The sequence below is a fragment of the Notothenia coriiceps genome, unplaced genomic scaffold (genome assembly GCF_000735185.1).
Source record: "Notothenia coriiceps isolate Sejong01 unplaced genomic scaffold, NC01 NC01_scaffold00012147, whole genome shotgun sequence".
Classification (NCBI taxonomy): domain Eukaryota; kingdom Metazoa; phylum Chordata; class Actinopteri; order Perciformes; family Nototheniidae; genus Notothenia; species Notothenia coriiceps.
The window spans coordinates 42,401-58,172 of NW_011344848.1; the positions used below are offsets into that span (position 1 = coordinate 42,401).

General features: G+C 38.9%; 1 protein-coding gene across 2 annotated transcripts in view; it reads left to right on the forward strand.

Moving 5' to 3' along the window:
- The window catches only part of khdrbs2 (KH domain containing, RNA binding, signal transduction associated 2), a 56,366-nt gene extending 40,838 nt beyond the window's left edge, over positions 1-15,528 (forward strand). Inside the window, exons 6-10 of one of the 2 annotated variants that reach the window (XM_010773175.1) lie at positions 546-729; positions 10,745-10,827; positions 11,351-11,409; positions 12,935-13,031; positions 15,466-15,528. In XM_010773175.1, coding sequence (XP_010771477.1) covers positions 546-729; positions 10,745-10,827; positions 11,351-11,409; positions 12,935-13,029 — 421 coding nt within the window. In that variant the 3' untranslated portion in view covers positions 13,030-13,031; positions 15,466-15,528. Of the gene's footprint in view, positions 1-545; positions 730-10,744; positions 10,828-11,350; positions 11,410-12,934; positions 13,097-15,465 lie in introns of those variants that run through there. The other variant, XM_010773174.1, reaches the window with a different exon arrangement.
- Positions 15,529-15,772: the final 244 nt, after the last annotated feature.

Consider the following 15,772-nt stretch of genomic DNA (forward strand, 5'->3'; position numbering starts at 1 on the left):
CTAAACCCACCCTTCAATCCCTGCAGTGTTTTCTGTGGTTCTGCTACTGGACAGTCATACCCCCCCTTAAAAGAAACAATCCACCTTAAATGCTCCTGCCTGCCCATGTCCTTTGGCTTCTAAAGTCTCTTTTCTGGACCGTGCTCAATAGGTCTTTGTAATTCTACAATGTTGTGCAGCTTCAGGCAGATGGAGGTGTGATTTTGTACAAAGACTCGGCACTGCTCCACCGTGTTATTGAAATAAGCACGCTGCATCCCACAGGCATGTTTGACAAGCTGAGAGAGACACAAAGTGACACTCTTGAGCCCTCTGATCATTACAAGATCTACCTCAGTGCCAGCAGAGGTTATGCTTATCTTGTGTTTCACCCGTGCAGACTGTACTGCAGCCACCTACTGAGGCAGCATGCACATATGCAGCGATAAAAGGGAATGAACAACTTCCCTAATGTCTTAACCCCACTTTTCACTTAAATCACTGCATAACATGTTATGGGGTGAGGACTCTTAAGGCAAATATTTGTCTGTTTGACGCTTTCCCAGGGGCCACAGAGGCACAGGGAGGAGTGCAGCAGCACCTCGGGGGACAGCAGCAGCGACGCACGGCAAACTACCCACGACTGTTCTCACGAGGGAGGTACAAGCCCCGAGAGCCAGGGGGGCAGCAGGGAGCGCAGGATACAGACCCTTGCTGTTAGCAGTCACACATGAGTCATACGACGACTATGTAAGTCCAATCCTTTTTGCACACACTGAAAAGTATGGCTGTGACTTTAACTGCGAGTATATCAGACAGGTTTTAATCCCCTTAATGAGAATCTGGATGAGTCTCACTATTTTACAAGAAGAGGTAAGGTATTCAGGGACATGTGCTGGAATAATTAGGGCAAGCAGGAAACTTTGACAATTTGTATTTAATTAACTTAAATGCGTCCCATAATTATGTTTGCAACAATGTTGGTACCATTGATTTCCATTCATATCAGAATAATATTAAATTCTACTTGCTTGTATTAAAAGTTGATAAGCATCCTTGGTATGGCTCGGTATGTAGTTTTCATAAAGATTCCCTTTCCTCTTTAAAACTATAGATATTCTTTGGCCCACATACCTTCAAGCCAAAAACAAGGCCATTCGCTGATAAATTGTTACGTTCCCTATTGGGCTAGGGGAACCAAAGGGAAATAACACGACCAGAGTGGAATTGGTATAAATTATAAGCGTTTATTTAAAATAGCTGGTAAACAAAATGGCAGGCAAGCAGCCTGAAACAAACAAAAGGGCCAAAAGGGCACCGGTTGACAAATAACCAAACAAAAGGAGGACTCTAAGAAAGGAGTCTAAAGACATACAGGGAAAATAAATACTAATATAACACTATCACACTAAATAAAGAACGAAACAAAACCTCACTCTAAAAGTGGTACAACTAACACAAAGAATCTATACAAAAACACAGCTAAACTAAAGGCAACCGTCACAGAATCCTAACTACTCTAAACACTAACTAAGCTACTCTACACTCTAACTAATCTACTCTAGACACTACTAATCACACAAGTTTTAACCCCAGAACACAGAGCAAGTAGCGAGAGGCATCTGTCCACATACAGAGCCTCCAGAATGATGATTGTCCCCAAGCTTTGTAATAATCTCCAGCAGTTGTGCGCCAGCTGTGCGCTGCGATTGGAGTGCGTCGGGCCCGGCGTGCTCCAATCGCAATCTTCAGGGGCGGACCAGGAGATGGCAGCCAATGCCGGGAGGGCAACCGCACAGCTCATTTACATAGAACACACACAGCTGAAAACACTCAGACGACCAGGAAGGCAGCAGCCGTAACATAAATATTAAACAAAACAATTAATGAATCTATCAATGAATTATGATAATTGGTTGAATGAATTACTTTAGTTCTGTTCAAAAGTAAATTAACCTAAATACATTGTAGGTGTTTTATGGAAGTATCTTTGCTGCTATAAAGAGGAGTGTTTTGTCTCAAGATGTCACCTTTGCAACTTTTGACAGTTTTGTCCCATGGCTGAGGCATTCTATTACGGGACAGCTAGATGTTCCTGTCCACAAAAGTCTGTAAGCTTAGCACCTTTCCGTGTACACGTACAGACACATTTTAGCTCAGGTTTTACTGTATTGAGTGCTGAGATACGTCAGCGTTGAGCTCCATTTGCTGTGACAAATCTATCCATCACTTGCTCTAACTGGTACTATTTTTGACTGCTGTGCATTAGAAATGTTCTCCTGTCAAACTAATTGCATATTTACACCATCTTGTATTTAAAAAAGACACATGGAGGAAGTTATGAAATGATACCTTATCTTCAGATGGGGTAAAATGAAAAGTAAAAAAATCCAAAGGTTAATGCCAGAAAGCCTCCACATTCGGATATCAGACTTTGATGCGTGTGATAAGCAAACGTGTTTTTGGTATGATGTGAATCATATAATATGAAGTCTGCACCAGTTCACAGTCCCTAGGGAGAGCCAGTAGATTTTCATTCTGTGGTGAAATTGTTAAAAATGGCTGCCTGAAAGGTACAGACTGCAGTAAAGCAAATGTGAATAGTATTACACAAGTAATGAGAGCATATGTACTATGGATCACGTTGAGTAAAAGACTTGTATAAACATACATTGATTTTACATAATAGCAAACCACTGAAGCTCTGCACTGTGAATAGCTGCATGCAAAAAGAGGAAACTCTTGGAAGTGTAACGCCTTGACTGGGGGTCTATAAAGTCTTTGTTCACATCACTTGAAATAATGCTGGGACCCATATCAAAACACACTCAAAGCCTTATTTAAAAGGTAAGCTTGTCCTTTGAAATTTCTCAAGGTCATTTTGAAAAGACTACACAAGGTGAGCTTAAAGTTTCCTCCAAATGAAAAAAGGCAACGCTTTCACCAGTCTATTTCCTCAGAGCCTTCCTGCTAAGCAAAGCCCCCATGTGTGCTGGCAATTGAAGATTGGGCTGTCTGCATGGGGAAATGCACAAGCGCAGTCTCATTACCAAACCAAATTGAGTTCTGATGTAGAGCCTGTGTATTTCTGAGCAGTAAAAAGCGGGGCATTTCTCTTCTTTGTAATTGGAGGTTGGAAAGAAGGATGGGAGCGCAGAGACTAGGGGATTATGGAAAGATGAGTTTGTCTGGAACATTTTCTTCCCTTATACCTCACTTTTTTTTCTACTACATTACAACAATTTTCTTTGAGCATGTTTCCAGAACGTAGCACGACCTCTTTATACAAAGGTCCAGGTTTGTTTGTTTTTTCAATCACAGAGCATACACGGCTTGTTGTTATTCCCCTACAAGAATCCTGTACAATCTGCTGAACACAACAATAGATCAGCAGCAGAAACATCTCCGTTTGCTACATCCTGTATTTGTCTATGGCCAAAGGAATGCTGTAATGTGTGAGGGTATCGTGTAGATTTCTCCAGAGCCTATTGATTGATGGACTGTCAGTCTGTCTCATAAAAGTGATACTGTGAGAATGTCCATAATTGCATCTAATCGAGGGTGGTATCGATTTGACACTTTAAGGGAAAAGCACGAGGAAGCTGGTAGTTATCATATATCGTTTATGCTTTATAATTTATGAACGTTTCATCCTTATCTTTCCGCCACAAATCTCACCTTGCTATATCCTTTTACATCAGCTCTATTCTTTTTCAGTTTCCTTTGTTCCTCCTGGAGTGAAATTGGTTTTGCAATGACTCAAGTTAGAGTTTATCATTAAGGTTTGCAGAATTCTGCAGTAATTCACTTGTCCAACACTCACTAAAATCTATAAAGCAGCCCCGCCAAAAGCAAAAGCAGATTTGCACTCCTAAGTTGGAACTTTTGACTTTACACTGTGAAATAATTCAAGGCAAAATTGTATTTCAAGGATAAGGTTATTGAGATTTTTTCCTTGATATTGTATTTGTGTTGTTGCCAACAAATCCCATTAAAAAAACGAAAACTATTAAAAACACATCACTGAGCCCTGCTGTTGCCCTCAAGGACATTTTCCTTCAGCACTATCGTTGAGTTAATCAACTGCTTCTGTAGAAACTTTGAGTGTATAAATCCACAGCAGAAAATAGTGCCCAAAAATGCATTGTTTAATACTGTTTGTGTATCATTGACTAATAACTGCCACTTATGACCAGCTGTTTGAGTAAATGAATAAGACTTTTTAAAAGTTAAACTATACATTTTTGATGAGTTGCGTCTTTAGTGGACTTGGGGTAACATAAGAACCACAAACATTGTAGTTAAGTCACAAAGTATTGAGAAAAATTTCAATTCTGTCAAAGCACACTGGTTGCCAATTTACAAATGATGTATTACATTTAGGAACTTATTAATACAAATACATTAGTTCATAATTCAGGGGAAATATCTTGATTTAAAGCCAAATATTCTGCACATGGATCATTTCCATTGGTCATTGATGCAGCCCCTTTTTTGTTTCCTTCATCGCAGCATTTTGGAGTTGCATTGTCCTACATCCTTTTAAGCACAACATGTTTTAAACATTGCTTTACAATTTTCTGCCAGAGACTAAATGGGCCAGGATTGCTTATCTATAACTAGCGCATATGCATGCAGTTCTTCATGAATCATGTAGTTTGCAGTCATTGTGTCAACTAAATGACTGACAGACTATTTATATATTGGGGTGAAGTTCCTATAAACAGTTCCTGTGTTTCTGCTGTGGAGCAGGTCATCGTGTAACAGGGCTTCCTCTGGAGGCTGTGGTGATGAATGGACTGTCTCACTGTCAGTGTTGTAAAACTAATACAGTGACAGTGACTATTATTGTTCCTCTTAAAGGATAGCAACCATTCAGAAGTGAAATGGGTTATAGGAGGTTGAGTCTATATATAAATACCACCTCCAAACAGATTTTGTATAGTCCAGGTCAGCCAGGTATTTATCAGATTCTTCACATCGTCCAATGAAACCCTTCTAATCTAGAAGTCAGACTTTTAAGGAGAGATGTTAACATATTGCAGCAAAATGATCTGCTTTGTGTCTGTAAAAAATATGCGTCTCATACGCGGGAGTGCCGGTGGGGTTTTAGCATCATTTCAGATAAATTGATGTTCACTTCATTGATTCAGTTATCCATAAAGAATTGTTTTCACTTTAAAAAGAAGAAGTCTGATCCTTTAAGGTGAAGAGTTTCTTATTAATTATGAACGGTCTGAGCATTGAAAAATGAATTCAAAGCACATAATCTATTCACAAATGAAAAGTGGGCCACCTAAGCACAACACTGTCGTTCCTCCTGACAGTGAAAGTGCCTGAAATGCAGATCTGTCATTCAGTATTTTCTAGAGATAAATTACCACGAGTTCAGCAATCAGCCGTTCTTTTCTCTGTCATTTGCATTTTTTATTTGATTTACACTGGTACCAGAGAACATGTTTTCACACTATTGAGCTCATATAAAAACAGCATGTGATTCGATGTGGTGCCACTTTTCAGAATATGAATTTTTGATGTGTATTTTATGGTTTCCAAATAAGCACATTTATACTAAGGTAGGTTCAGTTGCCTCAGGTTTGTGCATCTGCTAAAATTGCCAGTAATAATCAGGATTGTGTGACTTTTAAACAGGCCGTAATGAATAAATGTTACTAATCCCCCGGAAAGAGCAGCAGTGTGGCACTGTGACCAGGATAAGTTCCTCCGTGAAGAAGGCGCAAAGAGAAAGCAGAGGGAGATTAAAGATGTGATTGATGGCATTTTGTATAGACTGGGACCATGGCCTCAGTTTAATGTTAGAGATCAAATCCCATCTGGATCAAATATTATCTTTAAATGTCAGGGCTGATGATAGAAGAGAGGAATCTGGAGAGTCATGCAGGAATCTGTCGCTGACAGACGACCATGAATTGTACAAATTGCTGGTAAAAATTGAAACGCATAGCTTGGTTTTTAAACCTGAGCCCTGCAACCATACCGAGGCAGTGCGGCAAATGCCATAATGTGATTAAACACAGAGCTTTGGGAGGCTTTGAAGAAAAAAAATCTAATCTATCTACTGTGGAAAAGGCAAAAGGACACCCTTTTGAAACGGGGGGTAAAATTCTCCCCATATCATCTATTTCATGAACATAAAAGATGTGTGAGATTCTGTATATTTCTTGTAGCAGAGCGGTTTCTCAGGCCACCTTTAATTGCTTTGTAACAATGGGTTGGGATACACTGCTGAGTTCACATTTGTTTGATAAATTATGCAAATTCTCCATGCAGAACCCTTCTGTTTATTAAAACAGTTTTATGACACACACTTCCACTCGATTATATAATAGAAAACAAGACTCAGGTACAATGCATAATGGCTCCAGTTGGATATCATCCGGCACTGAAGCCCGGTGTGAAGAAAGAAGCAGACAGAAGCTTAATGCTAAACTCTACAAGCACACCAAGTACTGCGATTACATCTGAAGATTTCTTTGTTTTGTTCTCGAGCATCCGTTCAGCCAAAAAATGACAAATACGATATTGTTTAATTCTCACCTTTCTTGAAAGGATTTAAGGATCAATCTCACGTGGAAAGATTAGCCCTTTTCTCGCATTTAACCATGACACAAGTTGAGTGAATATATTCAAAAGTGATCTCCTACTTCAGGGGTTAAACCAACAACAAAGGGCTCTTGCTTTTTGAATTTGCACAGGTAGAAGGCGGTAAAGAGCAGCATCTATTCACTGAGACAAAAGGCTGCAAATCTCATTTTCCTGCACACTCTGCGGCGTGGAGAGGCATTCACAGGCAGCCCCCCATGAAGATCAGTCACTGTCAGGGGCTATACAGGTTGTCAATTGATAATGAAGCACAGTGCTAAGGGCCTTTAGGTTCTTGCTGTCCTAATTGCACTGAGCGAGGACTCTCCACCCTTGTGTTAACATTTGATTTATTCCCTCTGCCTTGTTCAAAAGGACCAGTGTTAATTGTTTTTGCAGATGAGTCAAACTTGTTGAATCAAGCCTCATTAATTAGGGGCCGGGCTATTCACACCTAATACCTTGTCGAACCCAAGCCTGTGTCGTATGTGAAATTAATACAGAGGTCAGCTGAGAGATAAGACAGATGTTTTGTTATGTTCTTTCTGAGCTGATGCTGAATTAAAGAATTATACAGTATATTGCATGGGTTGTAGTGCTTCTTACTAACAGTGCTATTCAGATTTGTCCATTTTACAAATAAAAAAGTTAAACAAATATTTCAAGCTGTTCTCACAGACTTTTTTGTAGCAACATAAAGGAATTTACTATTATTTGTATATCCCACAAAATCAAATTGTGTATAATCCACGTAATTGAGACCAGGAAGCATAAGAGGGACAACGTTGTGTACACAGAGACCCATCCTGTGGGAAACAACAATGAAATGATCTGTCTCACATTACTTATGTAATAGGGCAGGGGTGCCCAATACGTCGATCGCGATCGATCGGTCGATCGATCGCAAAGGTAGTGTGGGTAGATGGCATGGCATTGAAAAAAAAAAAGGAAAAATAAAGCCTATCATCCATCCTTACTATGGCATTTGCCACTTGATTGACGTACAGGTAAGCCAGTCTGAGTTGTATTGTGCCATACAGGTTCATGCAGTTATGAGGGGGCCTCACCTCCTCATCTGAAGCGCAAATGCGGCGCAATTAATGTACACAGTTTATCCGCCGTTTAGTCCACTAGCACCCCCCGCGCGCTCACGACACAGATTGGGCAGGGGCGGCCCTGCAGGTAGATCTTTTGGGCTTGGTCATTTTAAAAGTAACTCCCAAGCTGAAAAAGTGTGGGCGCCCCTGTACTAGGGTAATACCAGTTCCATATCTCCTTTTGAAGAAGTACGTTTATTATTTCACACTATCATTTTGTAATCGTTGTGCTACTTTCTAAGAAAGCTAGCATAAGCAGTTTAGACAGACATGCTAACACTAGTTGCTTATGTTGAAGAGATAAACACAGTTTATTCACTCAGTTTATTTGTTTCAGAAAGATGATAAAGTAAGACTATAGATGTACAAAGACATAATGCTCTCCTCCATGTGGGCCCACAGTCAATTAACCTTCACTTACAGGATCCAAAAGCATTAAGGTTTTGAAGAAATACCTAACAGTATGGTCCAAAGCTTCTTTAGAATACAGTGTAAGGTTGGAAACTACAGTATAGCCTCACATTCTCTAGATGTAAAAGCATGAACTGGACCGAGATAACTGACACACACACACACACACACACACGCACGCACACACACACACCACGCACACACACACACACACACACACACACACACACACACACACACACACACACACACACTTCCAGTTAACAAACAGCTACAACAAACATTATGCTGACACAAGAGGGGTTCAAATGAATTCAGCATCAATGTAATATTTTTTGAGTTATTTTTCATAATTTGTATAAAAGGCTACAAATAGAATCACACTTTAAATGATACTATATTTCTATAAAGAACTCGAGTCTTAGGCTACATTACTTTATTCCTGCATAACTCTATCAAGACTGAAGGTTTATATAATAACACATTTGACTGAAATTAGTCCACTGATCTCTTTACATTTATAGTCCAGCGTGGAGCGATTTGTCACGTGGGATTGCTAACAAAACCGGTCAATTACTGAGATACGCAGGTCTCTGACTCGGCCTTTGTGGGGAAAGACTCATGCAAGAAAGGGAGAAGTATTGGATCCCCTGAACAACTTAATCCCTGACATAATCCCTAACTTTAATTTAGTCAAATTCATGTTCCCAAAAATAAAGCCACACAGGAACCAGAGCTTTTTGAGTCAGCTATACCCGTCATTAGAGGGAGAGAGTGAACAAGAAAATGTAATTTATTTGTGTTGCTGCACTTGATGTCCTCCACACCAATATGGTTTGGTGTCGTAAAGCATCACCAAAAGCAGCGACACCTAAAGCAAGATGATATTACTCTATTGTTACAGGCATACAGGAATAATGGACTGTTAAAACCTCGTCTGGTTATTGAAGCCTTTCAACACATCCCATCCTGCTGATTTAAAATGTATTCGATCTCTAAGATGAGCTGCACACATGCATGCATCTACATGGAGCTCGATTTTAAATAGCAAAGCTTTGAAGGATTAGAAGAGATTAGATCATGATGAAAAAAGAAACATAAGCACTTTAAACTCTACTAAATATCTTCAATGAGCGAGATCCCACAATTACAAGAGCAGACAATGGCTACGTTTACTGTTCTTCACACACTTTGGCCTTATTCCAGTGGAGGTGTTATTCAGGTTAAGCTGTTTACGTAAACCTTTTGTCCGCCGGGATTCATTATCCCCTCTGTCATGAATAAACCATTAAACTGAATATTGTGTGGAGTACATTCTTCAGATAGATCAGTCCACACACGGTTTGTTTTCAGAAGTGGGTGAACGATCTAAAGACAGATGTGTTTCCTTCATTTATATAAATGCACATAAATCTCAATCTAAGAAATAATGACATTGTTTATATTGTGTAACAGTATTGAAATTAGATTGGGAAAAAAATTGTACATAAATGAGTGCTTTATCATTCAACTGACCAATACTAGCTTCCTTATTTGAGAGGCATGAGTGTACAGTAAATAGTGTCCTAGGAGAACTAGCTTTAAATACATAACATTCATATTTTTTTCTATCCAAAAAACGTCCTGCTAGGGCATGAAGCCCTAAAGTAATAATATATGCTCCTAAAACGTAACTGCTGCGAGTGCACAGTCTTGATTTGAAAGCAACTTTGATGAGCAATTGGATTTGTAAAGGTGAGGGGGTGTCTTCTCTACCTCCTGTGGAAATGACACCTTTAAGTCTAACAGTGATACAAATAAGAAGAAAACCGACTGATCGTTCAAGTGATGAGATGCTCTAGTAATCAATTTCCTATTAAAATAGTTTGATGTTAAAAGCTTCTTAGCGCGCCCCTCTGTGGTTTCTTGTTCATCTAACCAAGTTATAATGGTTACTTGAATTGTTTCAAAACCAGGTTACATGCAAAGCCTCGGAGTCTTCTGATGTGGATAGTTCTTAACTGAATATTAGGACTGGAGGCTCAAACCTGCAACAGAATGTACTCTGCAGACATCTTTGACCATTTGTCAACAAAAACAAAAAGTTGACAGCTTTTTGTTATTACGCAATTACATATAGCATGAATGAAACTGTCAGATTTCTCATCAAACACAACAGAGAATCTGTTTTGGAAGAGAACAGAAGAGCTGTGTGGTTAGTGAAATATGCAGATTAGAGTAATATATGGATAGGTGTTCTTGGCTCACAGCAGCATGGGAGGTACAAATACTAACAGTGACATTCTTTATACAGCAAGTCTTTGTTGTTACTGTTCATGCTGTTAAGCCATTTTAATTGTTATTTAACATGACTCTACCTGCTGGCTTGTGCACGTTTCTCAAGTAGCTACTTATCAATAGTTCAGATCCATATTGCAGTGTGAGAGTCAGAAGCTGTCTATCACGCTCCAGTAGTGAGACATGCTCCCCTGCAAGCCTGAATCAATAATCTCTGTTGGACAGGAATTTTTCCTGTTCCCTCTCTTATTATGGACACAAAGTAATGGACTTTGCCCAGGGAGCTAAGTATTGATTGTTTTACATTCACCTCTACCCAGTTAGACTGGATAGAGATTTGGAGGCAAGTCGACTTTAATAACTATGTTTCCTCGCAGGGCTACGACGATGGGTACGGTGGAGAATACGACGACGACAGTTACGAAGCCTACGAGGAAAACTACAGCAATCAGACAAAGAGGTGAAGTTTATACACACGCATGCACACGCACAGTCACCACATGTCCACTGTCACTCATAATGAAATATGATAAAAGGTACTGTTAATAAATCCCAAAACAAATTGGCCTTTTGTCTGTGAATCCAAAACCCTAAATATCTTAGACTTCTTCACTGGAATCCAAAAATAATTAAAAAGATATTAGCGAGCAACATGGCACTGTAGGTGTTTTTAATCAAACGTACACCGTCAAGCTGCCTAAATTCTAACTACAGCTGTGTTGAAGAAATACTTCTTAGTAAAGTTGATGAAAACTTCAGAGCCCAGCTCTTACTGGAAATTACAGAGCTTTGCAAAAACATGGCTTTGTGTGACATGTTAAGAAAGTATATGATGATAGGATAAAACACATTGCCAACCTCATGTATATTTCAAATTATTTTTACCTAAAGAAAATATGTCAGCATCTTTTCATATTCTAAGGGATTCTTGACAAATGCTTGTTGTTCTTGATATTAACTCTTTTCAATGTGTCCTCTTTTAGTATTTCAGATTATTATGAATATGGACATGGCCACAGTGATGAATCCTATAACAACTATGGTAAGTACTGTTTATTTCCGTAAGCTGAACATCTATACAATATATGAGTCACACCCTTCATGTGTCATCTCTTCTCTCTCTATTTGTTCCCACTGTCAATAGTTTGCTGTTATGTAATATAACACTATGAAAGCATAAATGAAGTTAGAAATAATTATTAATTGGTAGGTTATTTGAAAATGAAGATAGGGCACAAACAAACAATCTTTAATAAGGTTATGATAATTCTTAAGGTTCAGCTGCATTAATAAAAGTCTGGGATTTCTTGCAAGACAATTTCTGTATTTCAGAAATGTTTTATTCCTTCTTAACGATATTGAGAAAGTCTTTCAAGTCACTAAAGTGAGGATATTTATAATTATTGCATTAATGGAAATTCACATTGTATAACTTATTGTGTTTTTAATTGCAACCCGTGATAAAATCACATCACGCCATCCTATCATCCCATAGTCAGTTTAGCACATACAGCGATATCTGCGATAACACATGACGTGTTTTCCAGTGTCATCGTTGCACCTGAATTTAAGCCAGTAATATTTCACAAAAGCAATTTCCCCCTTTTGTTGAATTTAATTACTTGAATTTGTAGACAAGACCCAGTGTATGATTTTAAAAACAGACTTTTTGAGAAACATCCTTGGACCTCATTTAAATTCCTCTTAAGAAAAGAGTATTGGCCAAACAATGCTGTCTGCTGCTGTACTGATATTTAAAAGATGTTGGGAAGCACAGAATCTAATCATCACCCGGGGGGGGGGGGGGGCTCCTGCATGCACCACCCCTCCTCCCTCCGTGGCCACGGGCTGCCTTTGACTAGAACAGTAAATGTGCCAGAGGAAGCTCAGGGGGAGAACCGATGCCCGTTGTAAAAGGTGGAGTGTGTTTGCCTTTTGGATATGTGCCCTCATTGGCTTATTCCAGAAAAGCTGTCACTATTGGCTTATTTACAACTGCTGTGCACACATCACTGCTGTCAGATAAGCACAAGCATATTTACATTCCTCAAACCATTAATAAAACATGTACACCTTTAATTGAATCAAAACCTTTAAAATCACCAAACGTTGGTTGTCCCATGACAGCGGCGCGATGCAGTAAGCTGGTCGTCACAGAGGGTCTGCAGGCTCATTCATTTTCAGCACGATGAATTGTTCATTGGGGTGTTGAGGTCGTACCAAACCCAAAACCAAGGGGGCAATGATTTGATTTTCTGCTCCATAAACACTTTCTTATTTGGAAGCAGTGCAATGTGCCATGCAGCAGAGGTGCCATCTTTATGTGATTTGGCTTCAAGGAAGGGGCTGCTGACAGTCAGATCTCAGGAGTGGGCCAACAGAGGGCAAGTGCTTGTGAAATGTATTTTCTGTGGGGAGACGCTGGGATAACATTTGCTGGTTTGAATGTTCTTGGCTTTAGTTAAAAGGGTTGTGAAAGGAAGGTATACAACACCCGAGCCTACAGAAGTTATGGCAGCACAGTGAACGAAGCAGCTGCCTTCAATGTGTGTTAACTCTTTTTGCAGAGGAGGAATGGGGGACTTCCCGTCCAAGTCACAAAGCCCCTGTTTTACGGCTGACAAGAGGGGGCTACAGAAAACATCCCTATGGTAGATACTGAAGGTGCTCCAGATATGTGACCTCCTATTTCAAACCTTTTATATATTTTTTAAATTCCTTCTAAAATGTTGAAATGTTTCCCTTTTTTGTTCGTCTCCTTTGGATACAACCCCCCCCCCCCCCCCATTAACCTCAAAATCCTGATATTTAACACATTATTGAAGTATTCCGTTTTTATAAATGCAGAGGAAAAAAAAAAAGAGACATTCATTCATGTAGGGGAAGGTTGTTTTTAGCTTTTAAATTCATACCCCCCTCTGCCCCCTCCCAGAAAAAATCAATACTAATATTTCAGATGTCTGACATTAGACTGCAGAGTAATGTTTGAGATTTTGAGAAATAGTTTCCATTCATTGCCTTTAGTGCAGTTAATAATAGCGTTAACTAGCCAACGCCTGTAATGCCCGGAAAACAATATGTTTGCCTTTTAAGGTGCTCATATTTGTCATATTCATAATTTCTTTGTTCCTATGCGTCAACGTCACTCAACACAGCATTAAAGGTGGATTAGAATATTGAAAAGTGTGTGAAACATCCCATGTCTATTGCCTTCCACTATTACACACTACAAGGTGCAAAAGTAAGCTAATTGTGGGTCACTCAAAATGAGCGTAAAGACGGGATGGGTCTGAAAACCAGGAACAGCTGCAAATCCAACGTCACCTCAAATTTAAAATGAGCTTTTTTCAACCTCCATCCCCTTCCTCCACAGTTCACTGATTGCTCTGGCTATAGGCTCAGTCTGGTTTAAGTGGATCTTTCCCAGACTCATACCCTACAGCTAAAATGTGTTCGGTTCTGACACGCTTCTACCAGACATGTTTCTTCCACAAAATGTGTTAATTGTTTGGCTTGTTTGAAAATAAATCAAAAGCAGTTCTGTGGTTCATTTGTCTTTTGAAGCGTCTGCAGATAAAGTGTTTGTCTGCAGACGCTTCACTTCCTGTTTTGATTCCAGCTGTGGCTTTAACTTTTCATCTTTTTTATGGTGACAGACAGAGAAACACAAATTGCTCTGAGCACAAATGACCTGACAAACTCCATTAAAGGCAACAGATGGAAACCAAACATTGTCCAGAATTGAAGACCTAAATGCTAAGTGACTAAATAGCCTGGACTCATAATATGAAATGTTTTTCCGAAATCTAAATCGCACCTCAAGTTTCCCCCTAAGCCTAACTGATAGCGATATGGACCTCAGATGACTTCATGTTAAAACTGAGTTGATACGACTAAAGTTAGCCTTAGTTATATTGTGGATTAAATGATATGTGTGAAACCGTAATCGTGAAAAATTAAAAAAATTGTTTGGCTTGAAAGCAAACAACAATGTACAGTGTGTAATTTCTAATGCGTGCTTTGTTCTGTGTGTAACCTGTATTTGTACATAAAGCATTTAATAAAAACAACATAAACCTCAACGCAGTGTGTAAGACTCTCTAAATAGGAGCTATTAATCCGTATTTTGTGCTTCCAGGTAGCGGCTAACTCGTTTCATAAAGAAAGCCCACCAACCTGTCCCAAACCACTCATTTGTTAAATAATTTATATTCCTGCTCAATCGTCCTTGAATCTTTGATCATTTGGAAACTAATAAACTTCTTTCTTTAATCCATTCTGTGAGGTTTTACATCATTAAAGAGACACAGATTGACTCTGAGAATGATATGGAGTTAAAAGAGGTAAGAAGTCCCCATATATTACTGTCATAATAATACCCTCGGCGTTTGAAGCTGCCTCGTGAAGAGCATAATGGGCCATTCAGGAAGTAGATCTTGATGTTCACTCTGATAGTGTGCACTCACTCAGTGTGTCTTTTATCTGCGTCTCATCCTTTTCTCTGCTAACCTTTTTCTGCATTTTGTCATTTAACCTGAGAAAAGCTGTATATGCACTGTTTATATACAGTTTCCGTGCATCACAGCTGACGTCCATTTTAGAAATTTGAATTCTCCTCTGATTAGTACACCTGAAGCCCGACCCACATTAAGAGTGTAGATCACGGGACTGAAAAGAAGACTAAACACTAAGCAGGTAACCCTAATAATAATACTAATATAATCGAAAAATGCTAACTTCCACTTAAAAAAAAGTAAACCTGCCCTTTTTAACGCCAAATAAAATCCCTTCCTATCACTGACTAAATAGTCCATAAGGAATTTCAGCTAAACTGATTTAAAAGAAAAAATAATAAAAGATACTAAAAATAATGTCCGGAAACTAAGCATCAGTGAATACATTTCCAACATTTGCTCAAAACTCATAAAGTTTCAAGATATTCTGAATTGGTTTACTTTTTTCACAGTGATGAAATGGTATAAATGTTTTGTGCTTGTTTTATTACATATTGCATGAAGTCTGTCACCTATTTATTATTGATGGTACATTATAATAATAAAATAACACATTCCTTATATTTCTTTGTTTTTCTCTTTAGTTAAAGAAACACACTACTGTGTGATTTGGTCAAAGCAGAGACCACCATTACAGGTGAGTGGAAATATTATTATTATTATTATTATGTTGTTAGTTTGTCACGTTCAATGCAAATTACAACACTTGAAGCGAGGGTTGTTGTAATCATTTAGGTCTAACATTTAAATGACATAATGAACAGAAAATCTGAAGGTTTAGCTCATTCTGCCTTCATGATGGATTTCATTTACCCACCAATTTGCAAAGACGTTAAATTGTTTCTCTGACTCATGGCTTACAGTTTAAAATACACCCAACTTCCTATTGGT